The sequence below is a fragment of the Marmota flaviventris genome, chromosome 1, assembly GCF_047511675.1.
Source record: "Marmota flaviventris isolate mMarFla1 chromosome 1, mMarFla1.hap1, whole genome shotgun sequence".
Classification (NCBI taxonomy): domain Eukaryota; kingdom Metazoa; phylum Chordata; class Mammalia; order Rodentia; family Sciuridae; genus Marmota; species Marmota flaviventris.
Window position 1 is genome coordinate 211,332,682 of NC_092498.1, and position 22,889 is coordinate 211,355,570.

Here is a 22,889-nt window from a genome sequence, read left to right on the forward strand (position 1 = left end):
TTATGTGCTTGCTTCCAGGTTGTATCTTTAGCCACTCACTGTCCCTGCCCTTTGTGTGGGACCAGACTTCCCCCCTGGAGATGTGCCTCCTGCCTCTAGGGAGCAGACTGGGAGTTTGGCCACAGGAAATGGAACTGGTTTATACAAGCTCCGAAAACTAGATTGCAGCAGCCATGCTGGCTGCTCACTTCTGGAGAAGCAGACCTGGCACTGTGCAGAGGGACATCCACACCCTCCACCTGGGGACACCAACTTCACAGCTCTGGCAAGCTCAGTGGCAGCCCTCCCTCTTCTAAACCTGCATGCCTTGCTCTCTTGCTGCGTTTTTTTTCTTTGTATGTGTGCGGTGCTGGGGATGGAGCCAGAGCCTGGCACATGCCAGGCAAGTGTCCTACCACTGAGCCACAGCCCAGCCCCTCACACCTCTAACACAAGATTAACACCACTGGCTATACCCTGGGCTTTTGGGGTGTCCTGGCTCTAGCTGGGCTTGGCCTCCTCTTGATGGAATCCCACGGGAGGCTCCCACTCGGTCCTGGCCAGCCTCACTGCTGGGAGATGGGTCCCTGCTATTCTGTGCTCCGCTGTGGACACACACAAAGAGGTACCCACTATTGCTGTGATAAGCGCCTGAGCTGTGTTCTGCATTGGATATTAGAAGCCAATACCTGTGGGCACTCAGATACCAGTGCTTGGTTCATATTTCACTCAGAGATTTACCTGAGAGGAAGTAAGTACTTGCCATAGGGTGAGACATGCTCAGACACTGAGCCAGTGTTTTTGCTCCCTGTGACACATGAGCAGGCCTCAAAATTCTCTCTATATAGCATGGCCGTGACCTGGTGTCTCTGATCCATGTTCCTGGGGCACAATGAAGCCGAGCACTGCCTTACAGGCTGTGGGTTGCTCAAAGCCTTTCAGCTGGGACCACAGCCCATCTTTTGCTCAGGTGTCCCCAAGAGGTCTTTTTGTTGTTGTTGTTGTTGTAGATGGACACAATACCTTATTTTTTTTTAGATTTTTATGTGGTGCCAGGGATCGAACCCAGTGCCTCACGCATGTTAGGCAAGTGCTCCACCACTGAGCCACAGCCCGGCCCCCCAAGGAGTCTGTTATTGGACATGTTTATTGCTTATCTCTGCTCCCGGCTGTGTGTGTCTCCTCACAGTGTCCTCTGAGTGGATCTTAATTAAGTCCTCTTTATCCACATGCTCTCTTACACACACACACCCACCCACACACAACCCACCCACGCCTAAGATCACGGAGGAATTCCATTTTCTCTCTTCAGAAGTTTTGATCTCTTCCTTTTTAACATGATTAGTTCTGTGGCCATTAACCCTGGAGAGTTCTCCCACATCAGCCCTCGTCATCCCGTCCTTACCATGCATCTCCCCAGCCAGAACACAGGCCCCAAGGGCACAAACCATGCCTGAGGAGCGCCCGCTCTGTCACTGGCATCCGGAACAAAGCCTGGTACAGTAGTGCTCAGTAAACATTTGTTGAATGATGGACACTTCAGCCTCACCAAGGTGCCCCTTGCCTCAGGTGCCCCACTACTGAGAGGTCGTTTCTACTCTGCTCTTCTACCAGGAGCTCCCTGCAATGCAGCGGTGGCCACGGGAGCAGCCTTCTGTCTCTGTGGCAGTGGTTCTGGGAGAAACTTCTGCAGGCTGGGCACTGTCTGGGAACCTCCAAGGCCTGGCAGCAGTGGGTTAGTGAAGTGTCCGCAGGCCGTCTGGATCAGCCCTGTGACCCCAAACCAGACAGAGATAAGAGCAGCTGCCATGGCCTAATGCCTCCAGGGCCAGGTTTCACTGTCTTGGAAACAACTGCTGAAAAATGACAACGATAAAGCCACCTTCGTTGCCCTACCTCTGGATATCAACTCCTGGGGCAGGGATTTCCTCAACCTCATTCCCTAGAAAGGGACACAATTTAGAGTAGAGACTCGGAGTGACCAAGGCCTCACCTGGGGAGGGGTCTTGGTCTTGATGAGGTACAGGCCCTTCTTGGAGAAAGCAGCCTTCGTGGGGACCTTTGTTGTCCTAATTGACACATCTCTTCAAGTGTAGTATTTAGTTTTAAACCCGAATTACAACAGAAGAGAAGAGACAGGGTGGGAGACCACTACGCCTCTAGATATAAGACAGAACGTGAGAGATCATGTGTCCATATCCCTTAGTAGAGAAACCAGAGAAGTTAGGAGAGCAGGCTGCCAACAGGAAGCTGGTGGCAGGACTCAGGCTGAGTCATGGACTCTACCCTAGTTCCACCCACTTTCTCATTTACTGTTCTAAATCAAGGGTCAGCAAAATTACTTTGAGACAGGGTCTCTCTAAGTTGAGGCTGGCCTCAAACCTATGATCTTCTTCCTACCTCAGCTTCCTGAGTTGCTGGGATGACAGATGTGCACCACCACACCCAGCTTCAGAAAATGTTTTCTGAAATAGCGTAGAGAGATTTTAGGTTTTGTGGGTCTGAAACACTACGGCAATTACTCAGTTCTGAATCCTAAAATCAACAGCCAGGGACCACATATATACAGGAATGGGCCTTGGCTATGTTCCAATAAAACTTCATTTGTCAACAATGAAGTCTGAATTTGATGATTTTTAAAAAATTTTAAGACATTGATGGGCCTTTATTTTATTCATATGTGGTGCTGAGAATCAAACCCAGTGCCTCACACATGCTAGGCACAACCCCAGCCCCCAAATCTGATGATTTTTGCAACTTAAAATATTCCTGTACATAATTTGTTTTTATTTACTTTTTCTCTGCCCAGTCCTGGGGCTTGAACACTGACTGGGTTCCTCTACCACCTAGCTACATCCCCAGGGTCTTGCTAAGTTACCCAGGCTAGCCAGCCTTGAACTTTCCATCCTCCTGTTTCAGCCTCCTGAGTACCTGGACTTACAGGCTTGTGCCAGGCTCTTTTCTTGTTTTTGTTTGAATGTTGATTTGCAGTTTTGGTTCACTGACCTCTATGGTGAATCCTAAAAATCAACAAAGGAATGTCTGAATCAGGGGTAACACGTACCTGGTTTCCTAATCCTCTGGCCATGGCAGACACTGCAAATGGATCACAGCATCATACCTTGAGTTTTAATGGCCTCAGTGAGGCAAAAGCAATCAGGTGAAGATGGTGCTCAACCTAGATCCTGTCTGCTCACTACAGAAGTGGTCCTGGCTCATTTAACACAGGATTCCAGCTCTACTCACCTTCCTATGGTCCACTCAAACCATCGTTCTGTGACCTCTCCTCTCTGTTTTGGAGACGGATCTTCTTTTTTTTTTTTTTTTTTTGGTACCAGGGACTGAACTCAGGGGCACCACACCCCAGCCCTATTTTGCATTTTATCTAGTTGCTTAGCGTCTTTCTGTTGCTGAGGTTGGCTTTGAACTGTGATCCTCCTGCCTCAGCCTCCTGAGCCGCTGGGATTATAGTTGTGCGTCACTGTGCCTGGCTGAGACCAGTCTCTCTCGACTTGAAATCAATAGAGAACCAGCAAGAGTCCCAGAAAAGAACAGCTCAGGATTTTCAAAACTGATTCAGTAGTAGAACAATAGTCTGAAGGACAATCACATACAATTAAAAAATGAAACATAAAAGAGGTACGTTCTTAGTACAAAACAATTTTCTAGGTTCAATGCTTGACACATTATGAAGTTAAGAAGCACCCTGAGAATTTTTAAAAAATGAGAAATCTAGAGCAGATTAATTTACTTGCAGAAAAATTCATTTCACTCATGTACGAGTTAAACACAATTCCCCATGACAGTGGCCTGCAACCTCGGCACTCTTCCAGTACAGAGAAGGCAGAAGCTGCAGCTTGGAGTCCGCCCATCCAAGAGCCAGCCTGGCTGCAGTTCCCATGAGCACAGTTCCCAAAGAGCCAACTTTTGGACAAGCTGATAGATTCTAATGAGCCGACCATGTGTCCAGGAGCACCCTTTTTTATTATGGGTTTCATAATGAGATCCTGACACCCACCCTCCCTTCTGCTGGTGGCACATCTGGATCTAACCCAGGCACGGCATCTACCTGGCACGTATGCCGCGGCAGCTTCCCCAACACCACTGGGCAGGCAGGGACTGTGCTTTCACATTCCAGGAAAAGCGCGGTGGGATCCCAGGTCTGTGGCCATGCCAAGAACGCTTCTCCAGACCAGGGAGTGATGCAGACAGAGGTGGAAGCGAGCTGCAGCCCCCCAGGCGGCAGCCCTGGAGTCGAGCACACAAGGCCTGACTGCAGGGATGGTGCCAGAAGCCCCAGATGCATAGTTCCTTTTCTGAACCAGCAACAAACCAAGTGACATTCACAAGATGCCCAAGGTCCTCTTGAAATGGCAAATACAGAAGGATCCTGACACTGGGGTTGGGGGGCAGGAGTTTTCAGGGTGCTCTGGTCTAGCAGGAGGAGCAGGGGAGTGTTGGGGTATGGGCTTGGAGGATGTACAACTGAAGTACTGCCCACAAGGCATATGCAGGTGCTTGGCAAATGCTGGCAGGGGAAGGGAGCAGGACATGGGACCTGCTGCTGAACCGAAGACACTCCTGGGGGGGCAGGCAGAAATAAACATGTGTGGGCTGCCCACCCAGATCCATCTCCCCTGGGTGCCAGACACCTACACCTATGTTGGTCCCTATCTGCCTTAAGCCGTTATGTTAAATGTGTATTTATGTTTTTAAACTTTTATACAACAGCTGCTGATTTGGAGGCGGGGAGCATATAATGTCCCTAGCACAGGGCATGCAGCCCAGGATGGAGTCAGCCTTACAAATAGGGCAGCTGGAGCTTTTTCTAACAAATTCCAAGGCAAGTTCAGAACCTCAGCTCTGCTAGACACACAACCCAGCCACAGGCTTCCTGGGATTTACTCTATGAGTTTCTGAGCCCTCTGCCTCAGGTATTATTTGGGCATGGGACCCTTGACTTTATCTGGGGCTCACCAGCTGGAAACCCTCATCTGGTCAGAGCTGGCATGTAGCAAGTTGAGGCTAGCTGCCAGACAATGCTGACCACATACCTGGAAGAGAGGGCCACTTCTTCCTGATGGAGTGTGCTTACCCACTCACCCCGGGCTACCGAAAAGTCCTCCTCCAAAGGTTGAGGGCCAGAAAGCCTTGAAGCTTTCCTGACCTGTCAAAAAGGGACCCCTCACCCACTCATCCTCCCCCTGCTCCCTTTCTTGGAGGGTCGTGCCTGGGGCCTGAGGAGTGTGGCATGCCCAATATACAGCCTCTTACCTCCTTCACCAGAGCACACCTTGGCCTAACCATCTGCACGTCTTGTGTTTTTCTTGTCCAAAGAGTGGTCTTTCGGCTCTGTAAAGTCACCCACTTTTGATTCTCCATGAAGTGGTCCAGGTTTGTGGTACGGCAGAGAACTGCAGAGAGGCCTAGGGAGCCCAAGGGCCTGCCTAGTGGGGTTCAGAGCCCTGGCCAGGCTTAGCCTGGGAGGTTTGTATGTATGTCATCTTCCCGAGCCCCGATACCAGCTGTAGACATCCTGCTCCTTACCTTAGAGCCCATACACATCTCCTAACAAGCAGCACATTCTCTAACATGGCCTCCTCCTGGTCAAATTCCAGAGACCCAGGCCCTCTGCTGCTGCACAGAGCCTGCAGTGCAGCAAGGGGTCTCCCCAAAGGCCAGCGCCGTGGTGGAGCTCCTCTGCTCCTGCCTGGCCTGGCCCAATAAGCCAGCAGTGGCTGGAAGCACTGAAGGGGTTCAATGGATACTCCTTTGACGGGCCTGCTGAGGCAGTGCTTTCCAGCAGTTGTGTTGCTCAAACTTTTCCAAAAGCACCAAGGGGGCACACAGGACACCTACTTGCTGCCTTGGCCACCAGCTACCAAACAGCTTCTCCAGGACCCAAGGGAACCAAATACCATCTGGCGGCACACACCCTGCCTTGACAAAGTCTAACCCTGACCTCAAAGCCATGCCTAACTTTGCACATGTTTCAGTTTCAAAGTATAAATCCCTACTTCCAATTTAATTTCTTTATTCTGGTTTCTTGCTGAGGATGGAACCCAGTGCCTTGCACATGCCAGGCACCATTTTTTTTTTTTTTTGTACTGGGGATTGAACTCAGGGGCACCCAACCACTGAGCCACATCCCTAGCCCTATTTTGTATTTTATTTAGAGACAGGGGCTCACAGAGTGCTTAGATCCTTGCTGTTGCTGAGGCTGGCTTTGAACCCATGATCCTCCTGCCTCAGCCTCCTGAGCTGCTGGGATGACAGGCATGTACCACTGCGCCCGGCTGCAAGGCACCATTCTGATTTTGATTCTGGAAGTTCCTTAATGTGGTTTGAGATTTCAAATCACAAGAAGCATTCTCTGCCTGGGGCCCCTGGGAATTCCTTGGCATGGACTCAGTCCCTGTTGAGCCCCTTGGTCTTGCTCAGCTTCTTTTGACCCTGGGAAGCCAGTGTCCTCCAGCTCTCTGCACACACTGTCCCCTCTGCCTGTGATACTCGTTCTGCCTCTTTTCCAGTGGACCTGCTCATCAGGCTCTGCTTAGGTGGTCCTTCCCACTGAAGGCCCTCTAGCCCCTGACCAGCACTAGGCACAAGGACCTGCAGAACTGTCCCGTCTTCCTTTCCTGCAGCACCAGAGTACAAAGTGTCTTTTCAATCCACCCGCTGCATTCGGTGTCAGAGGCTGGGCACACACCACTCCAGGGAGTGCCCCCAAATGCAGCCAGGGAGCCTCAGGAGGAGTTGGCCCACTGGCCACAAGTTGGAGTACGAGCGAAGGGAGAGTTTCCTAAGCGAGACGGTTGCAAACATCTGAAGGAGTCATACAAAGGCGATATCAAGCACAATTCTGCCAGGGTCAACACAGCCTGGGGGCCAAACCTCCACCTCATAAATCAAAAGCAACATCTGGAATGGCAACTGAGAGGAAGGACACCCCTGCCTCTCCATGAATGTCTGGCTGCAACACAGCAGTTGGTACATGGCTGTGCCATTGTTGTCCCTTAGGTGCCATTGCACTGAGGTACAAGCAGCTGCCACCTAAGGTCACCGGGTATGGTACGAGCAGCAACATGCACTCCTGCTTGATAAGGCAGGCTCCTGACATTAGTTCAAATGAGGCGGCCCCAATCATTCTTCAATGTTCACAAAGAACTGAGTTGTGATGACTGCTCCCCTCTTCAGGCTCCACGTTCAGCTCATAGAACTTAGTGGCTTAGAGGGTTCTGGAAGGCAAATTAAAAAACCAAACAAACAAAAAGTCCAAATGTTTCCTTGAACATTTAATTTTCTTTTTTGGAAAGGAATAGAATATTACTTTTTCTTTTGGTTCTGGGAATAGAACCCGGGGTGCTCTACCACTGACCCAAATCCCTAGTCATTTTTGTTTTACTTTATTTATTTTTCTGATACCAGGGAGTGAAGCCAGGGTCACTTAACCACTGAGCCATACCCCCAGCTCTCCCCCTGCCTTTTTTATTTTATTTAGAGACAGTGTCTCACTGTGCTTGTGGCCTCACTAAGTTGCTGAGGCTGGCTTTGAACCTGCTATCCTCCTGAGCCATTGGAATTACAGGCATGCATCACTACATGGAGACCATTTTATTTTAAATTTTGAGATAGGGTCTTGCTCAGGCTGGTCAGGCTGGTCTTGAACTTGAGATCCTTCTGTCTCTGCTTCTTTCTCAAATTGCTGGAATTACAGGCATGCTCCATTGTGCCCAGCAAGCAACAGAAACTTTTGAGAGAAAAAAGTGAACTGCGATGCTCTGTCTCATTTTATCCCTCTCAAGCTCTCCTGGGTGTGGTCCAGGCATACAGGGCGAAGGGGCACCAGGTATGGCTTGTGAATACCCCCTGCCATGGTGGCTGGTGGCTTGGAACCTTCCAGGTATCTAACAAGTGTAAAGAACCTATCTTGTCCCAAAATAAGGTGTGGCCTTGGTCCTAAGATCCTGCAAGGAATCTCTGAACCCCTGAAATGTCATGCCCAACAGGGTAGCTTTGTTCCTCTGTGGCTTTAGGCCTAGAATGTCTTGAAGGTGGTTTAGGGTGGTAGCTCTGGGTCATGGGGCATCAACTTGACCTGCAGAGGCTGGAAGTCAGTCATATGGGCTGTCAGTCAGGTCTACTTGATCCCAGAAAATTCCTCCCAAAAGTCGAGGCTTTCTTGTTGAAAACACTTCATTGTCTCACTGCTCCTAGGAAAGCGCTAACTGCGGTTCCACTGGAAGCTCAGCTGGAGGGTCTCCTGGATGCCGCCCTGTATGCTTCTTCCTCTGGCTGACTTTAATCTATAACATGAGTTTAACAGCTTCCAGTGAGTCCTGTATCCTAGAGAACCTCAGAGCTGTAGAAGGGATGGGGACTCCAGACTTTCCCTGTCTTCACAAGGGACAGGTTGGCCCTATCCTGGCTTACCCTCGTAGTTTCAAACTTAGTTAAGGATGTCAGAAATATCTGCTAAATGAGTCAATTTTGTGTGTAAACACCATTGCTGAGGCTGGCTTTGAACTCATGATCCTCTTGCCACAGCTTCCCAAGCCGCTGGGATTACAGGTGTGTGCCACCATGCCTGGCCCTTTTTGTTTTTGAGACAGGGTCTTGCAAAGTTGCTAAGGCTGGTCTCTAACTTGCAAACGCCTGCCTTCTGATCCCATGGGATTCCACATGTGCATCACCTGCCCACGTGCATGCCCATTCCTTAGCTGATGTGTCCAGCTAGACCTCGTCTTGTGTGACCACCAGCAAAGTACATTCTAGGGAATGGTGTTCTGAGTGCACACCAAGTGTTCCTCCAAGTCCACTCTGCAGGCTTCCCTTGATAAGTGCTGTGCCACTTATCATTTCTCTATGGTCCCCTCTTGGTCTGTCGGTAAATCGCAGGTTTTTTTTTTTTTTTTTTTTTTTGGTACAGGGGATTGAACCCAGGGGCTGTATCCCCAGTCCTTTTTGAGACAGGGTCTCACTAAGTTGCTGAGGCTGGCCTTGAATTTGTAATCCTCTTGCCTTAGCTTCCTTAGTCACTGGGACTATAGATGTGCATCAACCATACCCAGCAGGTAACTCCCAGTTCTGCAAATCCACCTGTTCCAGGAGGATGCTAGGCTATGTGGAAACCACACACGGACCCCTGTGCCCCATGAGAAGACAGAAGCAAGGAGTGCAGTTAAGTCCACAGCTGGTCTTCTTGGCACACTGGATGTCCTGCAACTGGACTGTCTCAACAAGTCAGTCCTTTCACAAAGCCTAGGAGTTATTTTCACCTTCCTGTTGATTTATCATCTCAGGTCCTAGGCTGGGAGAGGATTATGTAGGATTATGTTCAACAGCTGGGTGAGCCATTTTCTCGTCACATGCTAAACAGGTAAATATGATGCTAATGAGACATGGAATGGAAAAAAAAAAAAAAAATATATATATATAGTGTGTGTGTGTGTGTGTGTGGGGGGGGGGTGCTGAGGATTAAACCCAGGACCATGTGCATGTGATGCAAGCACTCTACCAACTGAGCTTTATCCCCAGCCCCAGAATAATAATTTAAATAATATTTACTCTGAGAAACATCCACAACTTTTTTCTAGGTCTTTGTGTTATTGTTTAAATTGAGGTATCCAGACAGGAATGTTTTCACATCTATATCCAGAATTTTCCTGATATCCCAGGAGCGCACTTGTGCTGCTTTCCCCTGTATACAGGGTTTAACTTTCAAGTCCATGAATCACATACCTAGAAGTATACTGTTGGCACTCTTTAGTGTCTTGTTTCCTGCACTCAAAAAGATAGGATTCCCCATATAGCTACTCAGGAGGCTTAAAAAAAAATCTCTGCATCGAAGGAATATGAGCATCTGTCCCCCTAAGGATGGACGCTGGCCTGATTGATTCCTCTTTTGGGACATGCACTGGGCTCTTGGGAGGAGATGATAGGATTAGATGCTGCTGAGAATGGCCAATTCCTGGAAAGCAGGACACAAGGTCCAGGTGCTGCCCAGCCTTGCCAGCATGAGCCCTGGCCTTCCTGTTGGCTGTGGAGGCCGCAGCTCTGGTTCTGATGTGTACTTCCGGGGGCTGCGGTGTGCGTGTCATGAGGGCTGCGCCTCACCATGCTGAGCAGTCAGTAGCATGTCCTTCCCGGTGGCGGCTCTTCACATTCACTGTCGGTCTTCAAAGTAGCTGGTCTTTCCCAGTCTATGGAGTGGATCATCACTGTCATAATAAGAGTGTCCTTTGCGGAACATTCCTAATCTTAGTGAAGTCTAATTTTTCAGTGGTTAATGGCCCATGGCTTTGTGTCCTGTTGAAAAGACTGCCTACTCAAAGGACATGAAGATCTCCCATGGATTCTTTTAGAACATTGATTTAAAAAAACAAAACAAAACTGTTTATTGTTCCTTCATGCAATCTGGTAGCATTTTACACACAGGCTTCCATCTTCAGAATATCCTGGATTCGGTTGAAAAACCTTTGAAATGAAGTTTTAAATGAAGTTTCTGAAAACACTTTAACTTTGAACAAAACACTGAACTACACAAATGCAGAATGAAAACAGCATTTTAACTCCACCAAAATTACTCATCTTTAAAGGTGTAAAAAAGTCACCTAACTTCACTAGGCACAATTTATTTTTGAAACAGGAGACAATAAAAAATATTGTCTACCAACAATATCCCAGCTCCACGGCAGGTTTCAGAAAGTGTTCAACTTCATGCTTTAATAGTGACAAGGAGATTAAGTTCAAGATCTGGAACGAGACTTTATCCCCCACGACTATAGTAAGGAGAAGGTGACCACCTTCTGTAAAGTTGATGCCTGTCTTGAGCAGCTTTGATCGTCCTCCTCCTCTGCATGATGTGCTGCAGCAGTCATGCTCAGCACTGCCTCCATCCTGTCCTTTGTGATCATAATCCCAACTGCACGAGCTGCCACAGTTTGATCTCCCCATGCAAACTCCTGGTGTTGGGGTATGTGGTCTTTTTGTTACAGAGACTCAATCTTCATTCCATTGACACATAGAACACTGCTTCTACCTTTCAGTTTTCTCTCCATAATCCACTTCAAAGGAATATATGTGTATTGTGGAAAGTGGGCGTCAAGATGGTTCTTCTCTATGTAGATAATCTAAAACATTGGCAGGATTGACTACAAAGCCCAGCCTACCTTCCTCACCGACCTTAAGAAGGTCTACTTCACTGTGGTAATTTCAAGTTTCCTTCTCAAGAAAATCAACAGAGGGACAGCTCAGTGGCAGAACATGTGATGAGACCCTGGGTTCTGTCTCCAAAACCAAAATAAAACACCTCCGGAGGTCTATTTCATTAGATTTTTGCATATCCGCTATCTTATCCTTCTACTTCTTTCTTTGTGGAATTTGCCCCAGAGATACAGAATCAATACATTTTTTCAAAACACCTACTATTATATTTACAGATCTAGCTGGTGAACTTCATTATTTGTTTCTCTTCTGATACTAAATTAGTCTTTTTAAGGACAATTTGTACTCATTCAATGAGGTACCACAACCACCACCACTCCCTAAAATTCCACACTTGGGCATGATAGCTCACACCTTGACATTTTCCCTATGAAAGATCCAACTCTGGGATGGGGTTGTGGCTCAGTGGTGGAGTTGCTTGCCTTGCATGTGTGAGGCACTGGGTTAATTCTCAGCATTGCATATACATAAATGAATAAAATAAAGGTCCATCAACAACTAAAAAAATTAATAATAACTAGAAAAATTAAAAAAAAAAAAAAGGGGGATTGTAGCTCAGTGGTAGAGCACTTGCCTCACAAGCATGATGTACTGGGTTCAATCCTCAGCACCACATAAAAAATAAATAAAACAAAAATAAAGATATTGTGTCCAGGGGCTGGGGCTGGGGCTGAGCAGTAGAGCGCTTGCCTAGCACAGGTGAGGCCCTGGGTTTGATTCTCAGCACCACTTACAAAATAAATAAGTAAAATAAAGGTATTGTGTCCAACTATTTAAAAAAAAAAATAAATCAAACTCTGATGCTTAGTTTCTTGACCCACTATTTACTGTCACTATAAACTCAAACTGTACAAGCCTTCCATTATGGGGTCAGTCTTGGCTAGCATGGATCAGAAAGAAGAATAAGATACCAAGCAGCAGAAAGCAGGGGGAGAGTGAGCCCCGAGGTGGCAGGGACGGACCTTCGCCTAGCTGCACGCACCTTGCCCTGAGAGGGAGGAACGTGCGTGTGTCTTCTCGGACAGCCACCAAGAAGCATTACTTGCATCCCTCCTCAATCTCACCAGGTCCCAGATCCACCTGCTGCTGCCAGGCAGGCCGACTAGACTGTCTCTTCCTCGGGGAACACTCACATGTCACCTCCTCTGAACCCCATACAGCTGCCCCTTCTCACTACTGCGTGTTATCTTCCCTTTCATGGCCATATGGCTGCATGCTTCCCTGTTCCAGAACATAAGTGGTGTGACAAAAATCCACTGTCTGCAAAGGGCCATTAACCACAACCCACACTCTGTACACGGGAGGCTGGAGCGCAAAGGCCCCGACGCCCCTGCCCGAGCCCATCTTCCACTTACCTGTCCTTGTACTTGATCACAGCGTCCACGATCTTCTTCATCTTCTTGGTGAGGTTGGGTGGGTTTGGGGAGAGCTTCTCGGCAGGTGGCCGCCCTCGCTTTTTCTGCTTCTTGCTCTCGTCATCCTTGTCCCGGCTGCGGGTGCTGGTGGTCGGGGTGGAGGAGCCGGCATCGCTGTCCCGCTTGCGCTTCCGTGACGATTTCTTCTGCCGGACCTCCTCTTCGATCTCCTCCAGCGTGCCCTCCTCGATGGCCTTCAGGGTCAATAGTAGTAAAATAGGACAGCCAGCACCCAGGTTGACAAGAAGAGGCCGCGACGCATACTTGGGGCCCCGGCTGGGGCAGGGAGGAGGCCCCACACCATCATCCGCCCAGCGTGGCTGGCTTGGGGTGCAGCACACACTGAGCCTTCTGGGTGGTTTCCAGGCAGTGTTCAAAAGCCCCCACTCAAGCCAGCCTTAAAAATCTGTTCTTTGCCAGTGAAGGGGGTCCTATCCCACCGCACTGAGACCAGGAGGGACATAATTCTGAAATCCTCTCACCTGGAGCTGTCATGATCAACGACCCTGCCAAATGCATTCCCACCAATTTTTTCAAGTCGTGATAAATTACACAGAATATGGAACTGCTGATTTTAACCACAGAGCTCAAACATCACCACTGTCACCTTCAGAGCCCGTCTCTTCCTGTTCCCCCACTTGCTCCACTGAGAACACCTGAACTGCCCACATGCCATGGTGCTGAGTCATGGATTTTTTCCTGTCATCTCCACAGAATAACTTTCCTATGTCTGCTCAGTCTATCAGTGGATAGGTTAACCTCTGGCCTGTTCTTGGTATTTAGGTTGCTTGGTTTCTCATTTTTGAAGATAGAACGTGCCAGGGTTCAGGCACGATAGGCAAGTGCTGTACTACTGAGCCATACCCCTAGACCAAGTTTTTCAAGTTGTTCCCCCGCCCCCTTTTTAGGCTGTTCTAAGTCAAGCCATGATTGACAGCTGACTCATTAACACAAACTCCTCGTGGTGAACTGCTGAGGTAAAGGACATGAGCCTGAACAGTACTAACCTTACAAGAATCCCTGACTATTAATTTTCAGTGATAATAATTAACTGGTATGTTTTATCCCAAGGGATGGGAAGCCAGGTTTCTAGGGAATCTTGGAATCAGAAATGCCCGCAGGTCTGGACACTGGGTTTGGCAAAGAACAGAACCAAGTGGGGCCTTTGCCCATGTGAAAGGGAGATGGAAATTGGTGACAAGTATGGTGAGGTGAGGAAAAGGAGTGAGTGGGGTCTGAGGGTGGCTGGGAGAGCCTCCTGGAGGAGATGTAGTTAGGCTGAGAGCAGAAGGAGAATGGGAGGGAGGAGGGAAGGGATGTTACAGGCAGGAAGGACTGAGGCCGAAGGTCCTGCTGCATCCCAGGGAAGAGAAGAGGGCTTACGATTATCCTCCCAACCCACATCTGAGGCCACAGAATGCGACCCTGAAAACAGAGTCTGTACAGATGTTATCGGTTCAGGATGAAAATGAATATCACCTTGCACCAGGGTGGGCCCTAAATCCAATGTACTGTCCTCACGAGAGATAGAAAGCAACAAGCTGGGCAAGACAGAGAAGGCCATGCCAAGGGGAGGCAGTGACCAGAGTACAGTGGGCACAAAGCCAAGTGCTGCTGGAGCCCCCAGAAGCTGGAGAAGCCAAGACCCTAAACTGTGGCTTTCATGACCTGCCAACACACTGATTTCAGACTGGGCTCCAAAATAGCAAAAAAATGTATTTCTGATTTATGAAGCCGCCATGGTTGGAGCACTTGTCACAGCAGCCACGGGAAACAATGAAGGAAAGGGGTTGGCTAAGCTGGGTAACAGCCAGAGCATCCTGACGGCTTCTGGTACATACAGCACCCAGAGTAGCTACCAAAAACTGGCACCAATGCTACACACCCACCAGTAGCACAGCAGAGGGTGCTAGAACAACACTCTTAGAAATGAACAAAGGGGTACATCTTTGTGACTCTGAATTTGACAGAGCTTTCTTACATTATGACACCAAAGCAGAAGCAAACAAAAAATAGATGAATGGTAAGTATAACAAAAAAATTTTATGCTTCAAAGGACACCATGAGCCAGGCACAATGTCACATGCCTGTAATCCCAGTAACTCAGAGGAGGTTGAGGCAGTAGGATCCCAAGTTTGAGGCCAGCCTCAGCAACTTTATGAGGCCCTGTTTCAAAATAAAAAATAGAAAGAGCTGGGGATATGGCTCAGTGGCAAAGCGTCCCTAGGTTCAATTCCCAATACCAAAAAAAAGAAAAAGGCCAACCATGAAAAAGTTGAAAAGAGAAACCACAGATTGGAAAAGCAGTATTTGAAAGCAAATCTCTGGCAAACAACTCTCATAACTTAATAAAAAGGCAGCACATTTTAAAAATATGCAAAGGTGGGCTGGGTTGTGGCTCAGTGGTAGAGCACTCGCCTAGTACGGTGAGGCCCTGGATTTGATCCTCAGCACCACATAAAAAAAAAAAAAAAACAAAGATATTGTGTTCATCTATAACACACACACACACACATGAAAAGTTTACACTAGCATAATTAAGAACAGCACTCAAATAATAACAACCCTAATGTCCATCAACTAAGGGTGGAAAACCAAAATGTGGCACGATCCATATGATAAAAATATTATCCAGCCTTATAAGAATGAAGTACAGGGCTGGGGATGTGGCTCAAGCGGTAGCTCGCTCGCCTGGCATGCGTGCAGCCCGGGTTCGATCCTCAGCACCACATATAAACAAAGAGTTGTGTCCGCCGAAAACTAAAGGAAATAAATATTTAAAAATTCTCTCTTAAAAAAAAAAAAAAAAATGAAGTACATGCTACCACTCGGAAATCCTCAAAGATGTTACAAGCAAAAGAGGCCCAACTCCACAGGACCACACACTGCATGATGCCACTGATCGGAATGGTCCAGGACAGCAGAACTAGAGAAGAGACAGGTGATCAGCTGTCACCCAGGGATGGGGGGACAAAGGAATTAAGGCAAAATACTAAACTGGAGCAAGGCTTCTTTCTGGAGGGAGGAAATGTTCTAATGCTGACTACGATAATGGCTGAACAACTTTGGGAATATATAAAAATTATTGAATTGGATATCTCAAAAGGGTAATCTGTATGGCCTATAAATTACCCCTCATAACACAAAATCAGCAGATGGTCTAATTTTAAATTAAAAGGCACAAAGGCTGCCAAATAGGTCTGAGGCTGGGCCTACATCCCTCTTCTTGGCCCTACAGTATCCTGGGAAGCAAGCACCCACCCTAAGTTTTTCCTAGCTTGCTGGGGTCTCCTCACAGTTCCCACTGTGCAGAGTGCAGTGGGCAGGCTCACAAGTCTGATGTTCTGAGCTTCCAGAAGGGGCTAGGGCTGCATGGCCACACTGCAGGGCCTCATCGCTAATCCTGGGATGTATGCTCAGCACGCCCAGCCCAGATGCAACTCCAGGCTGGCTGGGCTCTTAGTCATCCTCTATAGTTAGAGCCCCCGAAGTGGGGAGGGTCTGATTTGTTACCATAACCTTACTGACGCCAGATGGAGTGTTCCCCAGATTGGGGGAGACCACCTCTGCAGGAACCAAAGCTCTGACTCAGCCATTTGCAGCTGCTATGGCAGGAACAGCTGCCATCTGCTGAAATGAGGACTTGTGGCGTCTCCACAAGCAGCAGTGGCCTCAGGCAGAGCCAGACAGCTCAGCAGACCTCAGGCTTATAATCCCCTCCTTCCTCAGAGCTGGCGAGAGGCCAGCTCCTAGGGGCAGCCTGCCTGATACGGAGTTGCCTGGCCCTGCCCCAAGTCGGCACTCCTGCCCACCTCCAGGGCGCCTGCGGACTGACTTATCACTATGCTTTCTCTAGCGACAGGTGCTTGGAACACAGCACTGTGGCAGCATTTTCTTAACCTTATGAAGAGGTAAACCCTCACACTCAGAGGGCTTCTAAGGACTGGCAATAGGCTTGGAGCTGCTCAGAGAGTCATGGTGTCCCCCTACTTGCAGTAGTGCGGGGCCTGGCCCACCTCAGAGACCCTTTGCTGTTCACGAAGCCAGCTTCACTACATTAGAAGGTGCATTTGGACCCAGGCTGCACCCCAGTGGCTGTGCCTCCGCTCTGTAGGCCCTGCCCAGCACCTGCCGGGGGAAGGCACGGCCCTCTCCAGCATGTACCTTGAGCCACTGCTTCTCTGTCAAGGAGTCGCTATAGTCCACCTCCTTGCGGTGGCGGGAACCCCGGCCAAACATCTTCTCTTCCTCCTCCTCACAGGTCAGCCGCTCCACCTCCGCGTCATCCTTTATGATCCAGGATGGGAGCTCATCCTCCTCCATCAGGCGCGGCTTCCGCTTAGGGTTGCGGGCCTCCTCGCGCCTGCGGTCCAGGTCCATGCGCTGCAGTGTGTGGGCAGGAGGAGGAGGGAAGCGAGAAGCAAAATGAGGGAGAGAGGGCGAAGAGAGGGGTCAGTAAAGAGGAGAGCGCAGCAGGGCAGGCTCCAGTAGGGACTCAAAGGCTCACAAGGCCCACAGAGGCCATTGCTGGCTCAGGAGTTAACAGAGCAGCTCTGACTGCAGGGGCTGACCTGGCAGCTGCTAAAACAGACCCTGCTAAGGGGCTCTGGAGAAGGTGGGAAAGAGGGGAACACAGACCCCAGGGAAGGGGCAACAGGGTGGCAGCTCTACAACAGCCTGAGTGGAAGACACAGGCCTGCTCGAGCCAAGAGGACCTCTGCTCCAATTTTGCCCCATCATTATGGGGCTGGGGCCTGCCATGGAGGCCCTCGAAGTCCCATGGCCTTGATGGTCTTGGCTCCCTTTGAAAGGGAGCAGAGCCCTTAACAGCTGTCAGCAAACAGACTCAGGAAGACAGGCAAGTCTGAGGGTCACGTACAGCATGGAGGCCAGTGTGTACCAGGCTGTCCTTATGACAAGCTCAGGAGATCAAGGATGAACAAGGATGGGTCAGTTGGAGTCATGAGCAGGCTACACTGGGAGATGTCCCCAGGTCCATTCTCCGCCTGGGAGTTTATTGGGAACTGAACCCAAGGACACTCTACCACTGTGTTTCATTCCAGCCCTTTTAATATTTTATTGTGAGACAGAGTCTTACTATATTACCCAGGCCGGCCTTGAACTTGTGACTCTCCTTGCCTCAGTGTCCCACACAGCTAGGATTATAGGCATGGGCCACCACATCTGGCATCACTGAGACTTTCTGCATAGTTTTTGGTGTTGGCAGGGTGGGCACATACACCCTGCAGGGCACCCTGAAGCTGTGGGGGGCAGAATAGCCTCCTTGTGGCGGCATGTTGCACTCACCATGAACAGGTCAAACTCCTCTTCATGTCGTGCAATCATTTGGTTGACAGTCTCGTCGTCGGGCACTTCATCTTCTTCCTACAAGATTGCAAACCTTTAGTCTGACTGTGGAGGGGTTGGGCTGGGCGGCGGCCAGGCTCGGAGGCGAGCAGTGGCGATCCATGGGAAATGAGCTGGTGGTCCCAGTCCGGCTGCGGTGGATGGGGACCCACACAGCAGCGAGAGGCACACACACGCACACGCACACGCACGCTCGGTGGGATCAGGGCCCTTGCTGGCCGTCCCAGCTGAGAAGCCGAGGACTGGATGGGCGTGGAGACTGAACTACCCCTCTCACCTTTAGAGGTGGCTCCTCCAAGTCGGGGTTGACGCCCGCTGGCGGAGGGGCAGTGTGGGCGAAGCTGGCACTGCCGCTGCCCGTGCTGCAGTGTCTGCTCTGTGGATAAATAGAGGACTTCAGTCTCCAGGGCTGTCAATCCGGCGTCTGTCACCAGCAGTTTAGAAAAAAAAACCACTTCAAAGGGAAAGCAAGTACTCATCCTCTTTCCGCTCAGCCCACACTCCCTTTACTCCAAAGGGATGCAAAAAAAAAAAAAAAGAGTGCAAAAAAAGGTACAAAAACAAAAATGAAAGCCGCTCATGCGTTCACCACTCACGCTGGGGGGGCGGGGGTCAGGGTCGGAACTGGTGCTGTGCTCACCTCGTCCTGCTCCTCATGCTCCAAGATGGCCTGCAGGAACGCGCGCCGTTCGTGGCTGGATGATTTCTGGTCGAACATGCCCGCCTGGATCACCTTCTGGTCCACATTGAGCTTATACTTGGCTGCAGCCAGGATCTTCTCCTCCACGCTGTTGACCGTGCAGAGGCGGAGCACGCGTACCTCATTCTGCTGCCCGATGCGGTGGGCTCGGTCCTGCGCTTGCAGGTCCTGGGGAGAGGCAAGAGTCAATTCCAAACTAGAGGGCAGAAGCTTTGGGGAGGAGGGTGCGAAGGCAGGGTCTTCTTTCTGTGTGGGCCTCCAGCCTCAATTCTACCCTTCTTCACCACTAGTGGCACGAGCCAGAGCTCAGGAATGTGACCTGGCCTGCATCACCTAGCTGGGGGGACTAGGTAACGAGCCCAGTTGTGATCTTCTACCCTACAGGGATCTGACAAATACATGTGCTCCAACGGGAGACACTGTGTCAAAATCAGCACATCCATGTGTTCCTGCAGACAGGTGCTGGAAGGTGCTCAGCAATAGTGCCATTTCAGAGGACAACCACAAGGGGTTATGTCCCAAGCAGCCCTTGTCATAGACCCAGAGGTCCTCAGTGTGGCCATGTAACAACTGAGGCACCACTCAGAGGTCAGGGCTAATACCATGCAGCAGTGTGGCAGGGCCTGGTTTGGTTTTGGGCCCACATGCTTCCCTGCTGTGCAACCTAGGCCTGGGCCTACCCTCCCGACCCAACCTCAGAATTCACTGTGATGACATGCGGCCCCTCTTCTGATGGCTCTTATAGAATACATGAAGGAAAAGGTGTCAAGAGTGTGGCCCAACAACTGCGACAGCAGCTCCTGAAAAAAAAATTGGGGGGGGGGACCAGGAATTGAACCCAGGGGTGCTTAGCCACTGAGCCATATCTCCAGCCCTTTTTTTATATTTTATTTGAGACAGGGTCTTACTATGTTGATAAGTGCCTCAATAAGTTGCTGGGATACAGATGCGTGAGACTACGCCCAGCACAAATATTTTAATTATCCCTAGTTTAGAACAAGGAGGCTCCCTGAAACCCTGTCTCTGGGCCCAGTGTATGGGCCACCAAGGTACCATGCTCCTCAAACTGAGAAATATGGGGAGGAAGGAGGATGGTAAGGAGCTGACCTCAAAAACCTTGGTAATGGGGTTTTAACTGCAGTCTACTTGCTGATCTGCACACTCTGACCATCCTTCAGGAAACTGGCCAGTCATTAGAATCTGGGCTGGAACTACATGCCAGACTGATCAGAGGAAAGACCTCAGATGGTTCACCCAGGGCATTCACCCAACAGAGTGAATCACTGATCATGCTGGGGCTACCAGGGTGTGGAAGAGGGTACACCTGGATGTAGAAGAGGGCACACCTGGACCCCACCAATGGAAGTATAAATAGTTGGGCAGAAGCAACCAGAATATGAAGGGAAGACTCCCACAGGCATGGGGATCCCACTTCTCAGGGCTGACCCAGCTAGAAGGACCTTACAAGTGTGCCCCAAAAGGGACAAGAGGGTTTCCTATGCTGGTAGATGGAAACAGAGCTGGAATTAAGATGTTTTGGAGCCAAATATACCGGGACATCTGGGAGTTGATGCAACAGTGGAGGAGATGTGTCCTCTGGAGGAGAGGCAATTGACACTGGCTGCTGAACACAAGAGGCATGTGCTCCAACGGGAGACACTGTGTCAAAATCAGCACATCCATGTGTTCCTGCAGACAGGTGCTGGAGGGTGCTTAGCAAAGAGCGGGATTGGTGGGGAAGAGAAAGAGGCCTCTTTTCTTTGTGTTATTTGTATCTGCGTTGAAAATTAAAAGCAAGAGCATATTATTGTTATAATGAGACAGAGACCATTTTACTCACTTTCGAACGCACAGTTCTATATAACAGCACGCCCTGGCACCTACTGGCGTGGAGGCCAACATGGAGTACGTGATTAAGAAACAAGAGTCTGCCCCAGATTTTGTTCCACATGGGTCAATGTTCCACACAGAACAAGTCCGCAGAGCTGTGCCCCATAACCTGGTGGATGTAGCCAATGGGATTTACAGCACCTTCCACCTTGTTCTGTTATGTAATTCCATAAATTAAAAAAAGGGTGGGGGAAATGCTGCTTTCCTAACCAGAGGACAAAGCTGTATCTACTTTTAGAAACAGAAAGAGAAATCTGCTTCTTGATGACTTAGTTGGGGTAGGTGTGGCTCCTGCCAGCTCCTGGGACCCACAAGAAAGCTTGTGGGTCAGCCCTCTAGGGCTTCTGGAAGCTCCTCTCCCCTCTCTCACCAGGGCACTGCTGCTTTTACCTGGTGCGGATTCCAGTCGCTGTCGAAAATGATCACAGTGTCAGCTGACTGGAGGTTCAGTCCTAGCCCCCCAGCCCGGGTGCTCAGCAGGAAGATGAAATACTCGGAGCCGGGCTCGTTGAAGGTTTTCAGCAGCATACCCCGGTCCTCTGCCTTTGTGGTTCCTGACAGGCACAGGAGACAAGGAGGTCAGCAGGTGGCTTGGGGACCAGGGTTAGGAGGAGACACACAGGAACTCCCAAGAGCAGAAACCATGACCCAGAGGCCACAAGAGCCAAAGCTACACTCTATCCACAAAAGTGGGACATACAATTAGCCAGTGACTTGGATGCACAGAACATCACTACACTGTGGCACCTCTCCCATACCAGGAGATAAAAACAGGCTCCATCAGTGCCCTAATCTGGCTGCATCTCCATGTGACATGGGATGCGGGGAGGACTATGAGCACTGGGCCTGAGTTCAGGGACGCCCTAGCCAGTGCTATTGATATGACCAGACCCTGGCACCTCTCCAAGTGCCTGTTCTGCTCTATGGGCAAGAGGCAGAGTGGCTGATGCCGCCAAGACTACTCCTCCTAAAAACATTCAAGGGGCCTCAATGCGGTTGGATAGTGGCTGTGGAAATGAGCCAATAGCCAGAGGGCTGGCATGTGCTCTTGACCCTACTGCAACAGGCTCTGCTGGTTCACAGGGAATCCCCATGGGCGAGAGCAGGGGAGCTTTACTTTTGTGTGTGTGATGCTGGGGATGGAACCCAGGGCCTTGCATATGTGAGGCAAGAGCTCTTCCCTGAGCCACACACACTCAGGGAAGCCTCATAAGGGGGACTTGGTACCCCTCTGGCTCTATTCTCCCAACCCTAAGAAGAGAGCCCACAAGGGTTCCCAGTGACTTTCAAATAACAGTCCAGGATGTGGATCTTTGGTATTACAGTATCCATAGGATGTCTTAAGCTACTCAGGCTTCTGTCGGCGCCAACAAAAGCTGCCTTTGGTGCACTGAGCAATCATTTTGGTGTCACAATCAAAACTAAACACTTCCTACCACTGGTCCATGTGTCACCAGGCACAGCACAAGAGCTGGTACCTACTGTAGCCAAAGCACCTGTCATATGCCACCCTTCCTTGGGCTCCAGATGCAACCACAGCCATCCCACCTGAGAGAGGGGAACAACAACCCCCCAGATGCCAGCATGTGCCTCACATTCATCACCCTCATGGCAGGAGACTCAGTGTCATGACTTCATTGAGCTCCCAGTCTTCCTCTGCATTTGATAGACTTTCTGCCTCCGTGGCTGGGACTATATATGAGGTGCTACAGAAGCAACTGAGGCCAAGTTAACAGAAGCACTTGTCCTCTGCAAAGACAGGGTCAGCACTCAGAAGGCTTGGGTTTGGCCCTCCAGAAGATGGGAGAGACAACGTGAAGGTTGGAGCACATAGTAAGGAGAGACCTAGACACATGGCCTTGCCAGGGTTTTGGTTTCCTACAGCCTGAAAGCAGTGGAAAGCCCCAAGAGAGGACAGGGCAGCAAGGGAGACTTGCATTTTGTGAAGGTGGACCCGGAGAGTTCTGAAAAGGGGCTGAAGGTCGGGCGAGTGAGTGTGCAGGCCATGTTTTGGGTAAGGGTCCAGAGAGGGACAGCAGGATCAGCCAGGCAAGCAGAGTCTATGAAACAACATTTCTAAAAGATCCTCAGTGAGAACAGGTTTGGGGGCCCAGGGGAGGTGCACAAAGGTTTGGGGTATCCTGCCATGCAACACACCCTGCACATGAACTTAGTAAAGTCTCCAAGACCTTGTGCAAGGGGAACTGCTTAACCTTGCTGGTTTCTTTTTCTTTCTTTTTTTTTTTTGTACTGAGGATTGAACACAGGGGTGTTTAACCACTGAGCCACATCCTCAGCCCTGTTTTAATATT

The 22,889-nt window shown here is 49.8% G+C and overlaps 1 protein-coding gene across 5 annotated transcripts in view; it reads right to left on the reverse strand.

Annotated features, from left to right (window-relative positions):
• The window catches only part of Smarca4 (SWI/SNF related BAF chromatin remodeling complex subunit ATPase 4), a 91,164-nt gene that overhangs the window by 4,895 nt on the left and 63,380 nt on the right, over nucleotides 1–22,889 (reverse strand). For 3 of the 5 annotated variants that reach the window (XM_071602548.1, XM_071602550.1, XM_027955362.3), the window contains exons 25-30: nucleotides 20,968–21,131; nucleotides 18,628–18,855; nucleotides 18,265–18,363; nucleotides 17,928–18,005; nucleotides 16,785–17,003; nucleotides 12,561–12,814 (exon numbers count right to left, since the gene is read on the reverse strand). In XM_071602548.1, the coding sequence (XP_071458649.1) occupies nucleotides 12,561–12,814; nucleotides 16,785–17,003; nucleotides 17,928–18,005; nucleotides 18,265–18,363; nucleotides 18,628–18,855; nucleotides 20,968–21,131 (1,042 nt within the window). The remainder of the gene's footprint in view (nucleotides 1–12,560; nucleotides 12,815–16,784; nucleotides 17,004–17,927; nucleotides 18,006–18,264; nucleotides 18,364–18,627; nucleotides 18,856–20,967; nucleotides 21,132–22,889) is intronic. The other 2 variants (XM_071602560.1, XM_034637167.2) reach the window with 1 other exon arrangement.